This window comes from Homarus americanus, unplaced genomic scaffold (assembly GCF_018991925.1).
Source record: "Homarus americanus isolate GMGI-L3 unplaced genomic scaffold, GMGI_Hamer_2.0 scaffold48406, whole genome shotgun sequence".
NCBI classification, from domain to species: domain Eukaryota; kingdom Metazoa; phylum Arthropoda; class Malacostraca; order Decapoda; family Nephropidae; genus Homarus; species Homarus americanus.
The window spans coordinates 3,323,836-3,338,953 of record NW_024753828.1 but is presented as its reverse complement, the minus strand read 5'-3'; the positions used below and the strand labels follow the sequence as shown (position 1 = coordinate 3,338,953).

The following is a 15,118-nucleotide window of genomic DNA, read 5'->3' as shown; positions in this document are numbered from 1 at the left end:
ACCAAACACCAGTCGCTTTAAGGTACGAGTCATCATGAGCTCAGTGCCATCTTTTCCAAATGTAAGTTAAGTACACCATTACCTTTATCATGGCACTTGAGGAAATATCTTCCTCCTCTTCATCCTCCTCCTCCTCTTCCTCATCTCCATACATATCTTCCCCTCCTACTTTAGTTCCCTTCTTCTTCTTAGTGATGGACGGTGCAGCAAATGGAGTTAAATGGCTCTCTTTGTTGTAGGTACGAGTAAAGGCAGCTTTCACCTACAAACCACAAATAAAACATTTAGTAGAGCAGGTGCTGGGGAGGAGTGACCCTCCGGTGTAGACAGTTGCCTTCATGTACTATGGTTTTTCAAGATGTGCCCAACTTGTGTGTCCTCAGTCAGTGTGTGTGTGTGTGTGTGTCCTCAGTCAGTGTGTATGTGTGTTCTCAGTCAGTGTGTGTATGTGTGTCCTCAGTCAGTGTGTATGTGTGTCCTCAGTCAGTGTGTGTGTGTTCTCAGTCAGTGTGTGTTCTCAGTCAGTGTGTGTGTGTGTGTGTGTGTGTGTGTGTGTGTGTGTGTGTGTGTGTGTGTGTGTGTGTGTGTGTGTGTGTGTGTGTCCTCTTCTACTTCAAGTGATTTTTACACCATGTCATTTTTCAACTGCACAGTCTTTCAAATTTCTATATTTTCAGTGGACTTCCTACAACTTAACTTGATAAATACTTTATAAACATTGACTAATAAACCTACCAGGTTCATAATGGCCACTCACCTTGCTCTCCACCTTACTCATGGGATCCGTCATGCCTGGCCACTGAGATAACTCCAACAGAGCATCCAGATCTTCGCGTAGGAGGTCATATGATGTCATAGCTCGTACGGCATCTGAGACGCCCTCCCCTCCGTGTTGAACCAGTGGATTTGTTATAGCACTTCTGAGGGAGCCGCAGTAGTCTAAGCCAACATCAAGCTTACTACCGGAAATTCTGTGGATTGTAGTTATGAATTAAACGTTTTAATTACTTGATTTGGATAATCTTAATACAACCCACTTAAATTAATAAGTAGCTTTGTGCATCAATGTGGCTATTTAGATTTACTTTGTCTATTGCATAGTCTTGTTGAGGATGTAAGGAGTACAGTATATGTGAATATTTCTACTTGTCTTTGCCCTTTCCAATTTTGTCCACAAAAGTGGAAGAAGATTAAGAGTATTAAATGGATAGATATTTCAAATAATACATAAACAAAATTATTTCAGTTAATGTATAAGAGTAACTTTTATGTTTCTAAAAGGAAATATTAACATACCATACAAATGCATCATTGAAGTGATACCATATCATTATACTTGAAACAAATGAGACAATATTATCTATAATGTGGTGTGACAGTTGATAACAAACTAATAAAACTATCTTTAGCGCTCATAGTATGACATACTTGAGTCTCATGTGCTTCTGAAGCTCTTGCATGAATCGGTCAAATTTGTTGCGACGACTGTGGTTGCCGAGCCAACGTGGAAACTCTATCTGTGATGCAAGGTGTCCACACATGTACTCACCTGGTATCACACTGCTGAACATGGCCTGAAATAATGGATGACATTATTGCAAATACAAACTAGGAAACAATCAGTAATTTTACAAAAATAGTGAGTGGGTCTCAGAGGCCTCGACAGACTGTTTGGAACAATGAGGATATTGTACTCTGTTGTCTAAGGCTTTGTTACCCAAGGAGACAGCATGGCTGGCACAGCACTTGATCAATGTCACTTCCCTAACTGTAAAATTTGGGCCCCATTTACATTTAGGTGGACTAAGGGGTGTCCTAGGATCAAACTAGTGACTTTCATAATGGATGGTGAACATTATATGCAATCAGGCATGGCTGACCCTTCCAACAGATATAAAACTAGACAGGGCACATAAAGTCTCCGCACCATAGTTGATAAAGTGAATAAGTCTACATGGTATTGTTGGCAAAATGTACAGTTGGATTTTGACTGATCATATGAAAACAATGACACTGGGCAAGCGAATCTGCCTGTCAGCTTACCATACAATGTTTTATTTATAAAAACATAAAACAACTTATCATTTTTTTTAAATATAAAATTAAGGAATTTAAAAGCTATAAAGGGTTTAATAATAAAAAAATGTCAATAATATGAGGGATTTAGCGGCACAGATTTTCACGACCAGTCACTTTACCCTTGTCTCTCTAAATGCCTCATATATTTAAGGAGGTTAAATATCAATTAGCAGATGTAAAAGCAATATACTAGTAACTCTTCTTTGTAGCTTAGGAGTATAAGCAGTAGCACTGTTGTTTCTAGTTCTTTCATGAAATATGGACCGAGAACGCTCTGAGTGAAAAATCGTGACAATTATACAGTTACATACATGGATAAACAAAGTACTTTACCCCAAATAAAGAAAGTTATACAAAAATGAATAAAAGAAAACAGTATAATACTTCACAGACTGCTGCCTCTGACCGACCCACGGATGAAACAAAATCTGTCCCAGATATGATCATCGGAGCTAAATGTTTTAGCTAAACCCAATTTTGACCTAACATTAACCCTTTGGATGCGGCATGCGGGTAAACCCGCCCAAAATATTATATTAATTAAATGCGACAAGCGGGGATATCCCACGGCCTTGAAAAAACTTCCCCAAATGAGACGACATGCGGACATATTATGTATTGAGGTATAGGAGTATTTCCTGAATGCAATATAGCTTATTTTTGTACTATTTTGTTTGATATTATCTGAATATGTAATACATATCTAAATTTGCTGTTTAGTAACCAAATTGATTAAATATATTTGCCATATACCAGACATTGATGTATACCAATTTCCTGCATTTTTGGGTATAAATGTCATTTTTTCTCTAAAATTTGCACACATATGTGAATTTTTGTTCCAGATTTGGAAAATATACTAAAAGTTCTCTAAGAAAAACATATAGAAAATGTGATTATATGAAATTCATTTTTGGCAGGATAATTGACACTTTTCAGGAACCGGCGCGAAATTTAATTACGCACCTAAAGGGTTAAGTGACAAAGGAGGTCAAAACTTTTTTTAACACTAAACCGAATTAACGTCAAGTGAATTAACAGTAATGAGGGATACCCCCAAATACAATATGTATTTAGTACTGTACTTGTTTCACCAATAGATAATACTGATCAATTTATCAAAACATGCACATGTCTGTTTCATTATACAACCGGGGAGTTTCATAAAAAAGACTGTTACCAAACTCTCCCCCTGACTCACCTGTGTAGGGAGGAGTGACCAGGCATTGTTACTTCTAATTGCTTTTTCAACCAGGTCTCCATCTGCTAGACTGCTGGCCGTCTTAGCTAGTTGCTCCAAGGTGATATTCCGGTTACCCCTGTAATGTATGATCACAATTAAAGACAGGATATCCAGACAAACATGAAAGTATTCTGTCTAATGTGAATAAAGGCAAACAGAATAAGTTAAACTAGTCAAAATCAAAGATATTAAACTGATAACCATGCTTAATATGCAAGCCATGTCCCTGAAACTCTACTAAACTAAATATAAAACATTTAAATTCAAAACTTTATCTGACAAACAGGCATACAGTGGTCCCTCCATTAATGAGCGGTTCAATTTACGAGATTTCGGTTAACGAATTAGCTCCCATGAGGATTTTCAGTTCTATTAACAAGTACAACTTCTATTAACGACAGCCATACAAGAAACACGCTTTGGTGTGCGCATCAGCTGATCAGTGATCGGCTTGTCCGCCAATACAGTAATCGGTTCTATGTTTACATTTGCTTCAAGTGGAGTAAATATCAAGAAAGTTGTGCTCTTGAATATTTTTGCCTTTTTTTGTATTAAAATTATTGGTCATTCTGAAATTTAGTTAACATATTGATAATATATACAGTACAGGGAACAGTTTTTGTGCGCCCATCAGCTGATCGAATCACCCATATTGATAATATACAGTGCGGAAATTATTATGAAACACGAAGATGGCATTAGAACCAATGCACTCTGTAAAGAATATGGCATGTCATCATCGACTGCCTCTACAATCAGCTGTTTGCTATGTAAACAAAGCCGCCAGGAATATGACATACACACCTCAGAGTAAGTTAAAATATAGTATTCTATTGTTTTTTATTTATTATTGTACAGTATACTGTACAGTACGGTACTGTATTTAGTTTATATTTAATGTTTTGTTAATTCTATTACCGGTATACAGTACTTTGTATGTACTTTTTCTGTGAGTTGGAACCAATTACCCAATATCCCATTGAAATAATAGATTGTTAAAAAAATTTCAGCTAACGACTGACTCTGTGGAACCAATTGTACTCATTAATCGAGGGACCACTGTATAAGATTATAAGTGCACTCAATCCTTGAACATCTGATTTCAACACCAACAATATCATCACCATCATCATTAAAGGTTCGTAGCAAATTAAACATACTATACTGTAATTAAAATTTGTATTAATGTTTTGTTGCATGTACTGTACACGGTATTAACTTACTAGATGAATGAGGGAAGTCATTTTGTGGTTTCTATTTGCAAAGTGTCTTTAAAGAACAGAATATAACCACCATGTAGATAGAGACCTGACTGTAGTTTGATACACAAATCACAATTATTCCAAATAATTACAGTATACATCTTTAAACCATATACAGTCGGCCCTTAACATACGCGGGGATTAGGTAACAGAGATACCCGTGAATGTTAAAAATCCGTGTACTTTTGCTGCCCCCCCCCCCATTTAAAAAACCCCTGGCCCCCAATGTCCTTATTAACCGTATATACCTGTGTGTAGTTGAGTTTTTAAGACCAAATTATTTGGCAAAAAATTGGGGGTCAACCTCTAAACGGGTAATAGTTTCGTTAGGTTGAAAAATATTTACCAGTAACTACCAGTAAACAATGGAAACGACGCACCAACGCACCACCAGCTGTGAGTGTCGGTACAGTTGCAAGGGCAGATCTCTTGCGTCATCATAGCAAGCCCAAAGTAGCCAAATGCATGGTATGGTATGCACAGGACGATGTAAAACATAAAGTATTCATTTTTTAACGTTTATTTATAGATACTGTACATAAATTTTTGTTCATTACATTTGCAACATCAATCTTTGTTAATTAAATTTGAAACAAAAGAAAACTACGGTACCGTATTTCTAAATACCGGGTATTTTCATTAAAATATTACATCACAAGTATATTTTACCTTAACTGTGACTGAATGAATATATTCTCAGAAATAAATATGGAAATGTAATATTTTTGCTGAAATGACGTACGTATTAGTGGAAAGTGGGATCAAATAATGACGAAAACAATGACTCGCTTTCTTTCGTTGTTCAAAAGATTTTACCATGGAACAAACCTGTACTGTACATGTACTAAATGATTACAGTACTTAAATTGTTATGTCTATTGCAAATATAGATTGTTTATACAGGTATTCAAATAAATCACTATCTTACAAGAATCCCAGGAATGTAAGTTATATTCACCCAGGTCGTTTGGGTGCCAAATTATGAGAAGAGCTTATTCACTCTTAAGTAATGATAAATAAACAGTAGGCCTTCAGCGCCAACTGTCACATCTTATCTCAAATAAATAAACAAACACCACACTCTGTCACCTCCCACCCCCCCCCCATGCTCGCTGGCTACCTGCCTCCTTGTGTTCCCAGACAAAAGATTGGTGATAACTTTATTCTTTAAGGTGTTTATTTTATACTGTATAATATCTCAGACTAAAATTAGGAGATTATAATTTGCATTGCTGGAATCCTTGCAAGACAGCCAATAATTTGAATACAGTGGTCCCTCGGTTAACGAGCGCCTCGGTTAACGATTTACCTTCCATAAGATTCTTAACTTTGGTTAACGAGCAATCCCTTGATTAACAAGTTTTTTACGAGCCGACTTCAACATGTTTTCGCTTGCATTTGGCGGTCCACCAGCTGTAGTATTAGTCCGCCAATACAGTAATCGGTTCTAGGGCTTAAATTCCTTACTATTTTAGTAAATATCAAGAAGTTTATACTATTCAATAATTTTAAAAGTTTAATATTAACTTTTTTAGTCATTTTAACAATTATTGAACATAACTGAAGGTAAAGAAACTAGTTTCTGGCGTGCCATCCAGCCTGTTAACACACCAAACAGGCGTTAGTCTCTCTCTGTTTTCAGTGGAGGTAGCATCTTGCTTGAGACTCTCTTCAACTAAACGCTTTTTTTCTGTGTTTGCAAGCAAATTATTGGTCATTTTGAAATATATTTTACATATTGACAATATATAATGCAGTGCAGTGTTGATTTAAAGAAAATAATCTTGAAATACACCAAGAGAACTAAAATTTTATGGGTGAAATGGTGCCATGGGGTGACTTCTCTTCCACCCCAATGCCTTCTCTTCTCCCTTCTCCTCCACCCCCATTCTAATTCCCATCATCATCATCATCATCATCCAGGAGCCTTCTACATACACACCTCAAAGTAAGTGTACTTTTCTACCTTTTTTGTTGAATTTAGGCAATTTTCGGTGAGTTGGAACCAATTACCCAAAAACCCATTGAAACAATGGTTTCAGTTAACGAGTTTTTCGGTTAACGAGCAACCTGCTGGAACGGATAGTGCTCGTTAACCGAGGGACCACTGTATAAACGTCATATATTTTGCTCAAGATATAAAAATGTAGTACATTAGTGTACAATACTGTGTAGTACATTTTATAATACAGTATAAAGTTTTCAACTGTATTTTTGGGTAGATTTACATACATTTACTTTCATCCATTTACATGCACACACTATACTAAAAGAAATAAATGACCTTAATGCAAAGCTGGAGTGTACATGTACTAATTTCATTACGGTACTAAAATTGTTATGTCTAGTGCAAATTAGAGCATGTTGCTATTCAAATTAATCATTGTCTTACAAGAATCCCAGCAATGTTAATTATATTCTCCCAGGTCATTTCACTGGCATTTTAAAATGGGAGAAGCGTAGTAGACTGTTAAATAAACACACAGAGACCTTCGGCTCAAACTGTCACACATATCACCTCAACCCCCCTCCCCCACCCCTCGCTGGCTGGCTGGCTGGCTCCGTCCCTCCCTCCTTCCCTCATCTGCTCAGCCAGGGGTTTATTTAGGCTTACAGTTTTTATCTTATATAATATCTCAGACTAAAGTAAAGAGATTATAATTTGCATTGCTGGAATCCTTGCAAGAGCCAATAATTTGAATGTAAACGTCATATATTTTGCTCGAGATAAAAATTGTTGTACATTAGTGTACAGTACTGGTTTTCAGTTAAAAAACTGTTGTATTACAATAATATTCCCTCCTAATTGACTTGAATAAATACTTGAATGGAAATATACAATATTTTTGTTGAAACTACCTGCGTTTCAGTGTAAAGTGTCGTAATAATAAATGGTAAACAATTTGCCTTCGGCACTCTGTGTTTCAGGCACGGCGAGCCTCAGTTTATAGGACGTAGAGTGTTTTTACTGAAGGTTTTGTTGTTCTAATACCCTCAAAAACTTGGGTTGACCTATAAACAAGGAATATCATAAATTAACGATTTTTTGGTCAAAAAATCAGGGTCGACCTACAATGCTGATGTCAACACAAGCGTGGTTACAACGAGACTGATCGAGTGAGGGAGCGACGCGCTATGCGTGTATGTGTGAGGTAGCAGGAGCGGGCGATGTCCAGTGTTCGGTGCCGAGCGCGATTTGAATGGCGCGCGATTTGAATGTACTTCAATTACTTCAATGTACAGAATATTCCTCCGGCGGGGCAATCCGCGTATTTGCGAATCCGTGTATGCTAAACCAGTGTATGTGAAGGGCCGACTGTACGTACAACTAATCTCTTATTCTTAGTTAATTACTAATATAATTCCTATTCAATAAACCAAATTCCAACATGCAGTTAGTTGGTTCAGTCACGTATCTGCCATCTTATTTTTACAAATCTTCACACAATCCCTCTTATTACCCTAAGCTGACCCTCTATCAGCCATACACTCTCTAATACTGTACTGCTGTTTCTATTTCAGTCCTTGTCTTCCTTCCCTCACAAAAAATACATGAATACAAAATCACAGTAAAACTTACTTGGCTACATGAGGAACAACTTTAGGATAATTCTCTTGAACAAAAAGCGGGCCAATGTTGTAATCGTGGAAGAATAGGCCAGATTTGTCGTGTATACTCATGTTCTTGTGCTCCGACTCTGAGAATACTGCCTTACACACATCCCAGGGGCCCTGTGTATAGAGGACAATATATAACAGAAGTCATAACCTTAGGATAACTTAATAAATTACTATACTGTGTGACCATAAACAGTATATATTACCTGTATGTCCCCAACCTTCTGGCGTTGGTAACATTCTTGTTTAAACATAATCAACAGCAATGAAAATAAATAAACTTACTCAATGAAGCCTTTGTTCAAATAAAACTTTTTTATAACAAATTAATTAAGCATGATAGGTATTCAAATGTACATAGTGATCTCCCCATTAGCTGGAATCCCCGGAACTCTCCAATAGGCGGAATGGAAATCGGGCCTGAAAAAATTACGGGAAAAATTTGTCCTTCCCGGGTCTGTGAACGAGCTTCTGAAAATGACAATCAGGAGCATTTTATGGAAAAATTCCAAGAAAATTCCAAGAAAATTTATCCAAACCTCTCCATTTTGGGCCTGGGGATAAATTATATGAGACTGCATCATGCTCCAACGTATTGGGGTTTCCCCCCCTCAGGAGAAGGTGTCCCCACATTTCATAAAATTTCATAATTCGTAAAGGCCAGAGCCCCTATCATTTAAAATAATGGGGTTTTAACTCTGTATGTGTGTGTGTGTGTTTATATTCTGAACAATCAATCTACAGTATATGGTCAATCTATAATTTTGTCAAATATCTACAACACATTTAAAATCCCAACATCATTATATGTTAGATCACTTTACCATTTTCAAGTTTTTTTTGGCTCTTTGAGCTTCTCTCTTCATGTCGTCGACTTCCAGGTTGCGCTGATTGGCTGACCACATGGACAAGTGGTGGAGAATCTGGCGAACATCTTGGTTTGTTCCGACAATGATCTGATCTAGAGCATCTGGTTTGATCTTGATGCCCTCACGGAAACAGACGGACATCATTGGTCCCTGTAGACATAAAGACAAATTGTTATATCTGATGTGGTTTTACACATTCAAACTGCTCTGTCTGCCAAACAACACTAGAATAATTATTCCTCTCATAATAGCGGTTTGCACTGTGTAAACAAACGACCAGAATGACACATGTGTTGAGTGTGGGATTCTTTTTTGGGGAAAATTGAATTATTTTATGATAATAATTTATCAAGCCAGCATCAAATGAACCTAAATGATATGAGAATTGTGGTCAAAGTGCATAAAGACGTGTTAAAGGGATCTTTGGGGAGGAGTCACCCACCCATTCTACTCCTCCCCACCTGCTGCTCCTTATCTCCCTCACACAATATACCCCTACACTCTTCTTTTTACCTTTATAGTAGAGTACAATATACAGTTTTCTTTTTATTTATAAAACAGATTCTGTGGTTACAATACATACCTACATATAACACTTAAGTCTGATTTACAACCCAGAGTTCTATCAATCCTATTATTTTCATTGTAGATATAATATTGTTTTAATAACCTTGTTATGCACTTGAAGACTTTAGTTGTTGAAGTGCAGTAATAGCTTTATAACAACTGATTTTCTTGAAACAGTCCAGATAAGCTGTGATGGGTCCACGCCCCCTATAGATTCTTTTTTTTTTGGAATTTCGCATTTTCCAGACTAGGGTCTGCCCCAATTAGCCCAGTGTATTGAGGTTTTATTTTAAAAACTTAATTCTCCAAAAATTTATAACCTGTATTATGTAAATAACAAATTCTTAAGATTGTACAGTAGTCTAGTATGGCATGCAACATATCTCATTTCTTGTCAAGGAACTTCTTAACAATACTTTCAAATGTATAATGTACTTACTGGCCACTAGGTATACACCAAGTCTGATTAGAAGCTAGTCCTATTTATTGAGGTAATGTATTTACATAGGCAAATCCACACAAGGGAGGAGGGAAGAAGAGGTGCAGTTAAAGAGTGATAAGACCTACCAGATATTACAACACCCAATCATGTATTAGCAACACAGATATGGTACAGTTCTGAAGCATAATAATAGTAACTTACCCTAATCTGTTCTATCCTTGGCTTGTAAAACCTGAGGTCAAAACAATGATTAGCTAATGACCTAATTTTGGGATGATTTCGGTCATTACACATGGCAATGATGGGCACTTGTGATTTCTTGATGAGAGCAATCAGTTCTTGAACTCCTCCTCGGTCTTCATTACCAGACATGCCGTCCACTTCATCCATGACGAGGGCGTGATTTGAACTAGGATTTCTAATACCATTACCTGTGAGAAGCACAAGAAATGTTTACTAATCATATCTTCATTTCTACCATATACAAAACACAATTCATTCAATAATAAAAGTGTAGTTCTTTAATTCATTTCCCACATACACACAAAAAATAATCTATTAAACAAACTGTTTGTGTCATTCACTACCGTTATATAAGGTAACGTACCAACTGTATACAGTACTGTACAGTACAGTATATGCATTTTAGTTAGTTTATAATTCTTTTAGGCATAATATTATGCGAATTGTGAATCATACAAGAATAAAACAAAACACAGTAAGCTTGCTATTTGAAAATTTGATAACCAAATGGTATTCAAGAAACCTAACCCATTTAGATAGTGAGGGATGCCTGTACAGGCAGTCCCTTAGTTACGACCGTCCGACTTACCATCACCCGCACTTATGAACGGGATCCCAATACATTCACTGCAAAGAATCGTAATTAAAATCCCCCTTTTTTTACATTATTTTCTCCATTATATATTGTTTAACAACACTTTATTTACAAGAACGTATCCCTGTCATATGTCGGGGACAGCCTGTATTAATTTTCTTGCATAATATTCAAGGTTCTGTCTATCACTATGCATACAGTGCCATTTCATAATAATAGGTTGTGGATAAGTTTTACATGTACAGTTAGTTTACGTACGAAATATTTAACTCCTTAGAGGGCAGAGGTTCTCTCAGCTGAATAAAATCATCTGGTGTTAGCCAGAATAAAATACCCAAGGGATACTTTGCCATCTAAAGGGTTAATGTGCATCGTACTATTTCAATCGTTGTTTTTGAACAGTAATCTGTATAACTTCTGGGTAAGAAGAAATTTTACCAAAACATTTTGCATAAGTAGAGTTTTTATTAATCTTAAAATTTGTAGATTAACATACTTAGTTTTCCATCCCGAGAGGTTAACTATGTAGATCTATGTTTATTCAGTTGTAAAATTACCATGGCTTCTAGAATGCTCTTGAAGCAAAAAATAAGCTAAATTATGACTAATGGCATCAACAGGAACAAAGAATATGCACAGAAATCTGATCATGTGTGTAGAAATAAGTACAGTGAAACTTGAAAAGGTGAGCAAACACACTTGGTATTGCTGTGCTGTGTGTGTGATGTTGCCCTGTGTCTAATGCTGTGCTATGAGCAATATCACTCTTTGCAAAACTTCTAAAGCAGTGCATGAACAATGTAGTATATAGTGTATAATATAAACATAGACTAAGGAATGTAAAAGAAAAAAAAAAAAAACCAGTTATCATCAGCGGAAGTTAGCTACAGGAACAGCGGCCACCATCAGAAGTAGTTAGCTGTACGGTGGCGGCCATCATGAGTGGAAGTTTGCTGTAGGGACGGCAGCCATCATCAATGGAAGTTAGTCGTAGGGACGGTGGCCATAATCAGCAGGAATTAGCTGTAGAGATGGTGGCCATCACAAGTGGAAGTTAGCTGTAGGAACAATGACCATCATCGGTGAATGTTCCGTGTTCTTCGCATTCCATTTTTGTGAAATACGGGGGTGGAGTAGGACTGTTTAAAGGTTAAGCAGACTGAACACTCCCAACATCTGTTAAGAGCAGATTTTGACCACTCCCTACATTTGGTAGAACAGAAACTTATATCCACCCTCCCTCCACTTCAGCACTTACCAAATGAAGAAAACACCAGAAAGAAACTAAGCAAACATTTACTTACTTTTTACAAATCCCGCGAGGCTTTTATTGGAAAGTAATCCTGACACAACTTCATCGAGGGTTCGCTTTGACCTCGCATCTGATGCATTCAACTCCACAAAATCAAATCCAAGTTCTTTACACACCAGGTGAGCAGTTGTCGTCTTTCCTAAAACAATGAGGAAGGATACATTAAAATAAACACTCTCAATAACAGAATTCTCAATACAGTACCAGATATTCCCAATAATGGACGTCTTTTTGTCTGGTATTATTCGTGGATTAAAACAATAAAGTACATCCTAGAACACCAAGCAGTGCACCACAGAATGTAACTGTTATTAGTGGAACACTCTGATATCCAACTCAGAATATTTCAAATAATACTTATTTTTTCATGTGCAATGGGGCAAGTACCATATTGTGGTGTGGGGGGTACCTATGGTGGTGGTGTATAGGACAATTATTGTTTTGGTGAGAGGGGTGATTATGGTGGTGGTGTGTCAGGAGCTCCAACAAGACCTCAACGGCGGTATAAGCAGAAGAGGTGACCACCATGGGAACCCAACGACTACACCGGCAGACGAAAGCAATGCATGAAGGACAGGCTACTAAGGCGAAACCCAACAAACTGGGCTATCGGCAGTCCATTGCAATTCTCCCTCTCCCCAGTTGTTGCAACATTTGCACCACTGGATCAGGGAAAGGGAGAGCCAAGATGTGTGGTTGCAGCTTGTGCTCCTGCCTTACCACATAAATCAACTCACGCACAGCCATCATCCAGCTCATCATCATCAAAAACCCTATATCCCCAAAAGTCCTATGGCGACGGGTGAGTGGCGACGGGGACAGGCAGAGATGACTGCCGGGAATTTCTAATCACAACTCTGCACATGGGTGGCACAGATAAAATTGTTACTTATGCACTGGGATCTAGACAACAGTGCAATCCAGTCCTGCCTGTGTGACTAAGCAGTCCTTTCGAGGAGCCACTCTGCTCACCCCACATGGGGAGGGGGGGCTAGAAAAGGTGCCCTAAACATAGCCTGCCTAAAATCCCAACCTGACTAAGCAACCGCACCCAGTAAGGTCATCCTTATGCGGTCAAAATCACAATAAAAATCACAGATCCAAACAAAAACAAACCATACAACCTCTTTTGGTTGCTGCATGGAATGTCAGAACCCTTCTGGATACTGGCACAAATGAGTGACCTGAAAGAAGAACTGCCCTTGTGGCAAAAGAACTGGCTAGGTATAAAATCGACATAGCAGCCTTTAGTGAGTCCTAGCACCCAGATGAGGGTCAACTCACAGAACGGGGGTCTGGCTATACCTTCTTCTGGAAGGGTAAGCCAGCTGCGGAGAGAAACTGCATTTATGGAGTTGGCTTTGCCATCCGCCAACACAATCTACACTGGCTAACTGAAATGCCTATTGGGATCAATGAGCGCCTCATGACGCTCCGAGTCCCACTGAATTACTCACGTCATGCCTTTTTCATCAGTGCATACGCCCCCAACACTGGATACAGAGGATGACATCAAGGTGGCCTTTTACGCCGACCTCGAAAGAGTGTTAACCTCTATCCCCAGAGAAGATAAGGTTGTGCTCCTTTGTGAATCCAATGCCAGAGTTGGCAGAGATGCTGACATTTGGCAGGGAACCACAGGGAGAAATGGACTAGACAAGTTTAATCCCAACGACCTGCTCCTCCTCAGCAAGTGTGCTACACACAACCTCACTATCACCAATACCTTGTTTAGGCAGGCCGACAAGTTCAAGGGTTCATGGCATCACCCACGATCCAAACACTGGCATCTCATTGACTACATGAATGTCAGAGAAAGAGATCACCGAGATGTCCTCATCACCTGTGCCATGCATGGCTCAGACCACTTGACACTGATCATCGGCTCATCAGAGCCAAGCTCTCACTTCACGTAACCCCGAAACGGCGAAGGCAGCAAGCCACTGGAAGAGGTTTTAACATTAAGTGTCTGGAGGATCCAGCGATAGCATATGCTTTCAGAGAGCAGCTCGAATGTGGGCTGATAAACAACCCGACAACAAACAACCCAAATCCCAGTGCCGAGTGGGATATTCTCAACACTGTCATGACAAAAACCTGCAGAGAGACCCCCGGCCAGATCGAAAGCATACACCAGGACTGGTTTGATGAAAATGGCCCAGCAATCAATGTACTCGTCAATGATACACGTACTGGTTTAACTGACTGGCAGAACAACCCTCACTCTCGGACCAAAGCCGATACCTTCCGCAAGAAGAAAGCTGTGGCCTAGCGGGAACTTCGCAATCTAAAGAACGACTGGTTTAAAAATAAAGCATGTGAAACACAAAAATTTGCAGATCAGCACAAGAAGCACAATTTTTTCAATTCCACCAAAACATTTAATGGGCCAATCACTCGTGGCGCAGCCCCCCTCCGCTCATCTGACGGTAACTCCATAATTAAGACAATGAAGGCCTCCTTCAGCACTGGAAAGAGCACTACCATTCACTACTGGACCAAAACACTGATGTGGATGTCCTGACTATCCAGCAGGTCCCTCAGCATCCAGAGCTGGCCCACCTCAGCTATCCGCCATCCCTGGATGAGGTAGCTACTGCCATCAAACGGATGAAAAATAACAAAGCCTCAGGGCCTGATGGAATTCCAACTGAGGTGTATAAAGCAGGAGGACCTCTGCTTACCAGCTGTCTCCACTCTCTCTTAGAGGATATATGGGAAGAGGAGGAAATCCCCCAAGCTCTTAAAGACGCCTCCATCGTCAATATTTATAAGAACAAGGGAGACCAGTCAGACTGTGGCAACTACGCAGGATTTCACTGCTGTCCATAGCTGGCAAGATTATCGCCCGAGTTTTCCGTAACAGACTTCTTCCTGAGGCGGAAAAC

General features: G+C 38.8%; 1 protein-coding gene across 1 annotated transcript in view; it reads right to left on the bottom strand.

Annotated features, from left to right (window-relative positions):
* Positions 1 to 15,118, bottom strand: part of LOC121855470 (replication factor C subunit 1-like) — a 43,009-nt gene that overhangs the window by 6,937 nt on the left and 20,954 nt on the right. Inside the window, exons 10-17 of the mRNA XM_042350427.1 lie at positions 12,223 to 12,369; positions 10,282 to 10,511; positions 9,027 to 9,221; positions 8,165 to 8,316; positions 3,281 to 3,398; positions 1,429 to 1,574; positions 758 to 971; positions 83 to 262 (exon numbers count right to left, since the gene is read on the bottom strand). Coding sequence (XP_042206361.1) covers positions 83 to 262; positions 758 to 971; positions 1,429 to 1,574; positions 3,281 to 3,398; positions 8,165 to 8,316; positions 9,027 to 9,221; positions 10,282 to 10,511; positions 12,223 to 12,369 — 1,382 coding nt within the window. The remainder of the gene's footprint in view (positions 1 to 82; positions 263 to 757; positions 972 to 1,428; positions 1,575 to 3,280; positions 3,399 to 8,164; positions 8,317 to 9,026; positions 9,222 to 10,281; positions 10,512 to 12,222; positions 12,370 to 15,118) is intronic.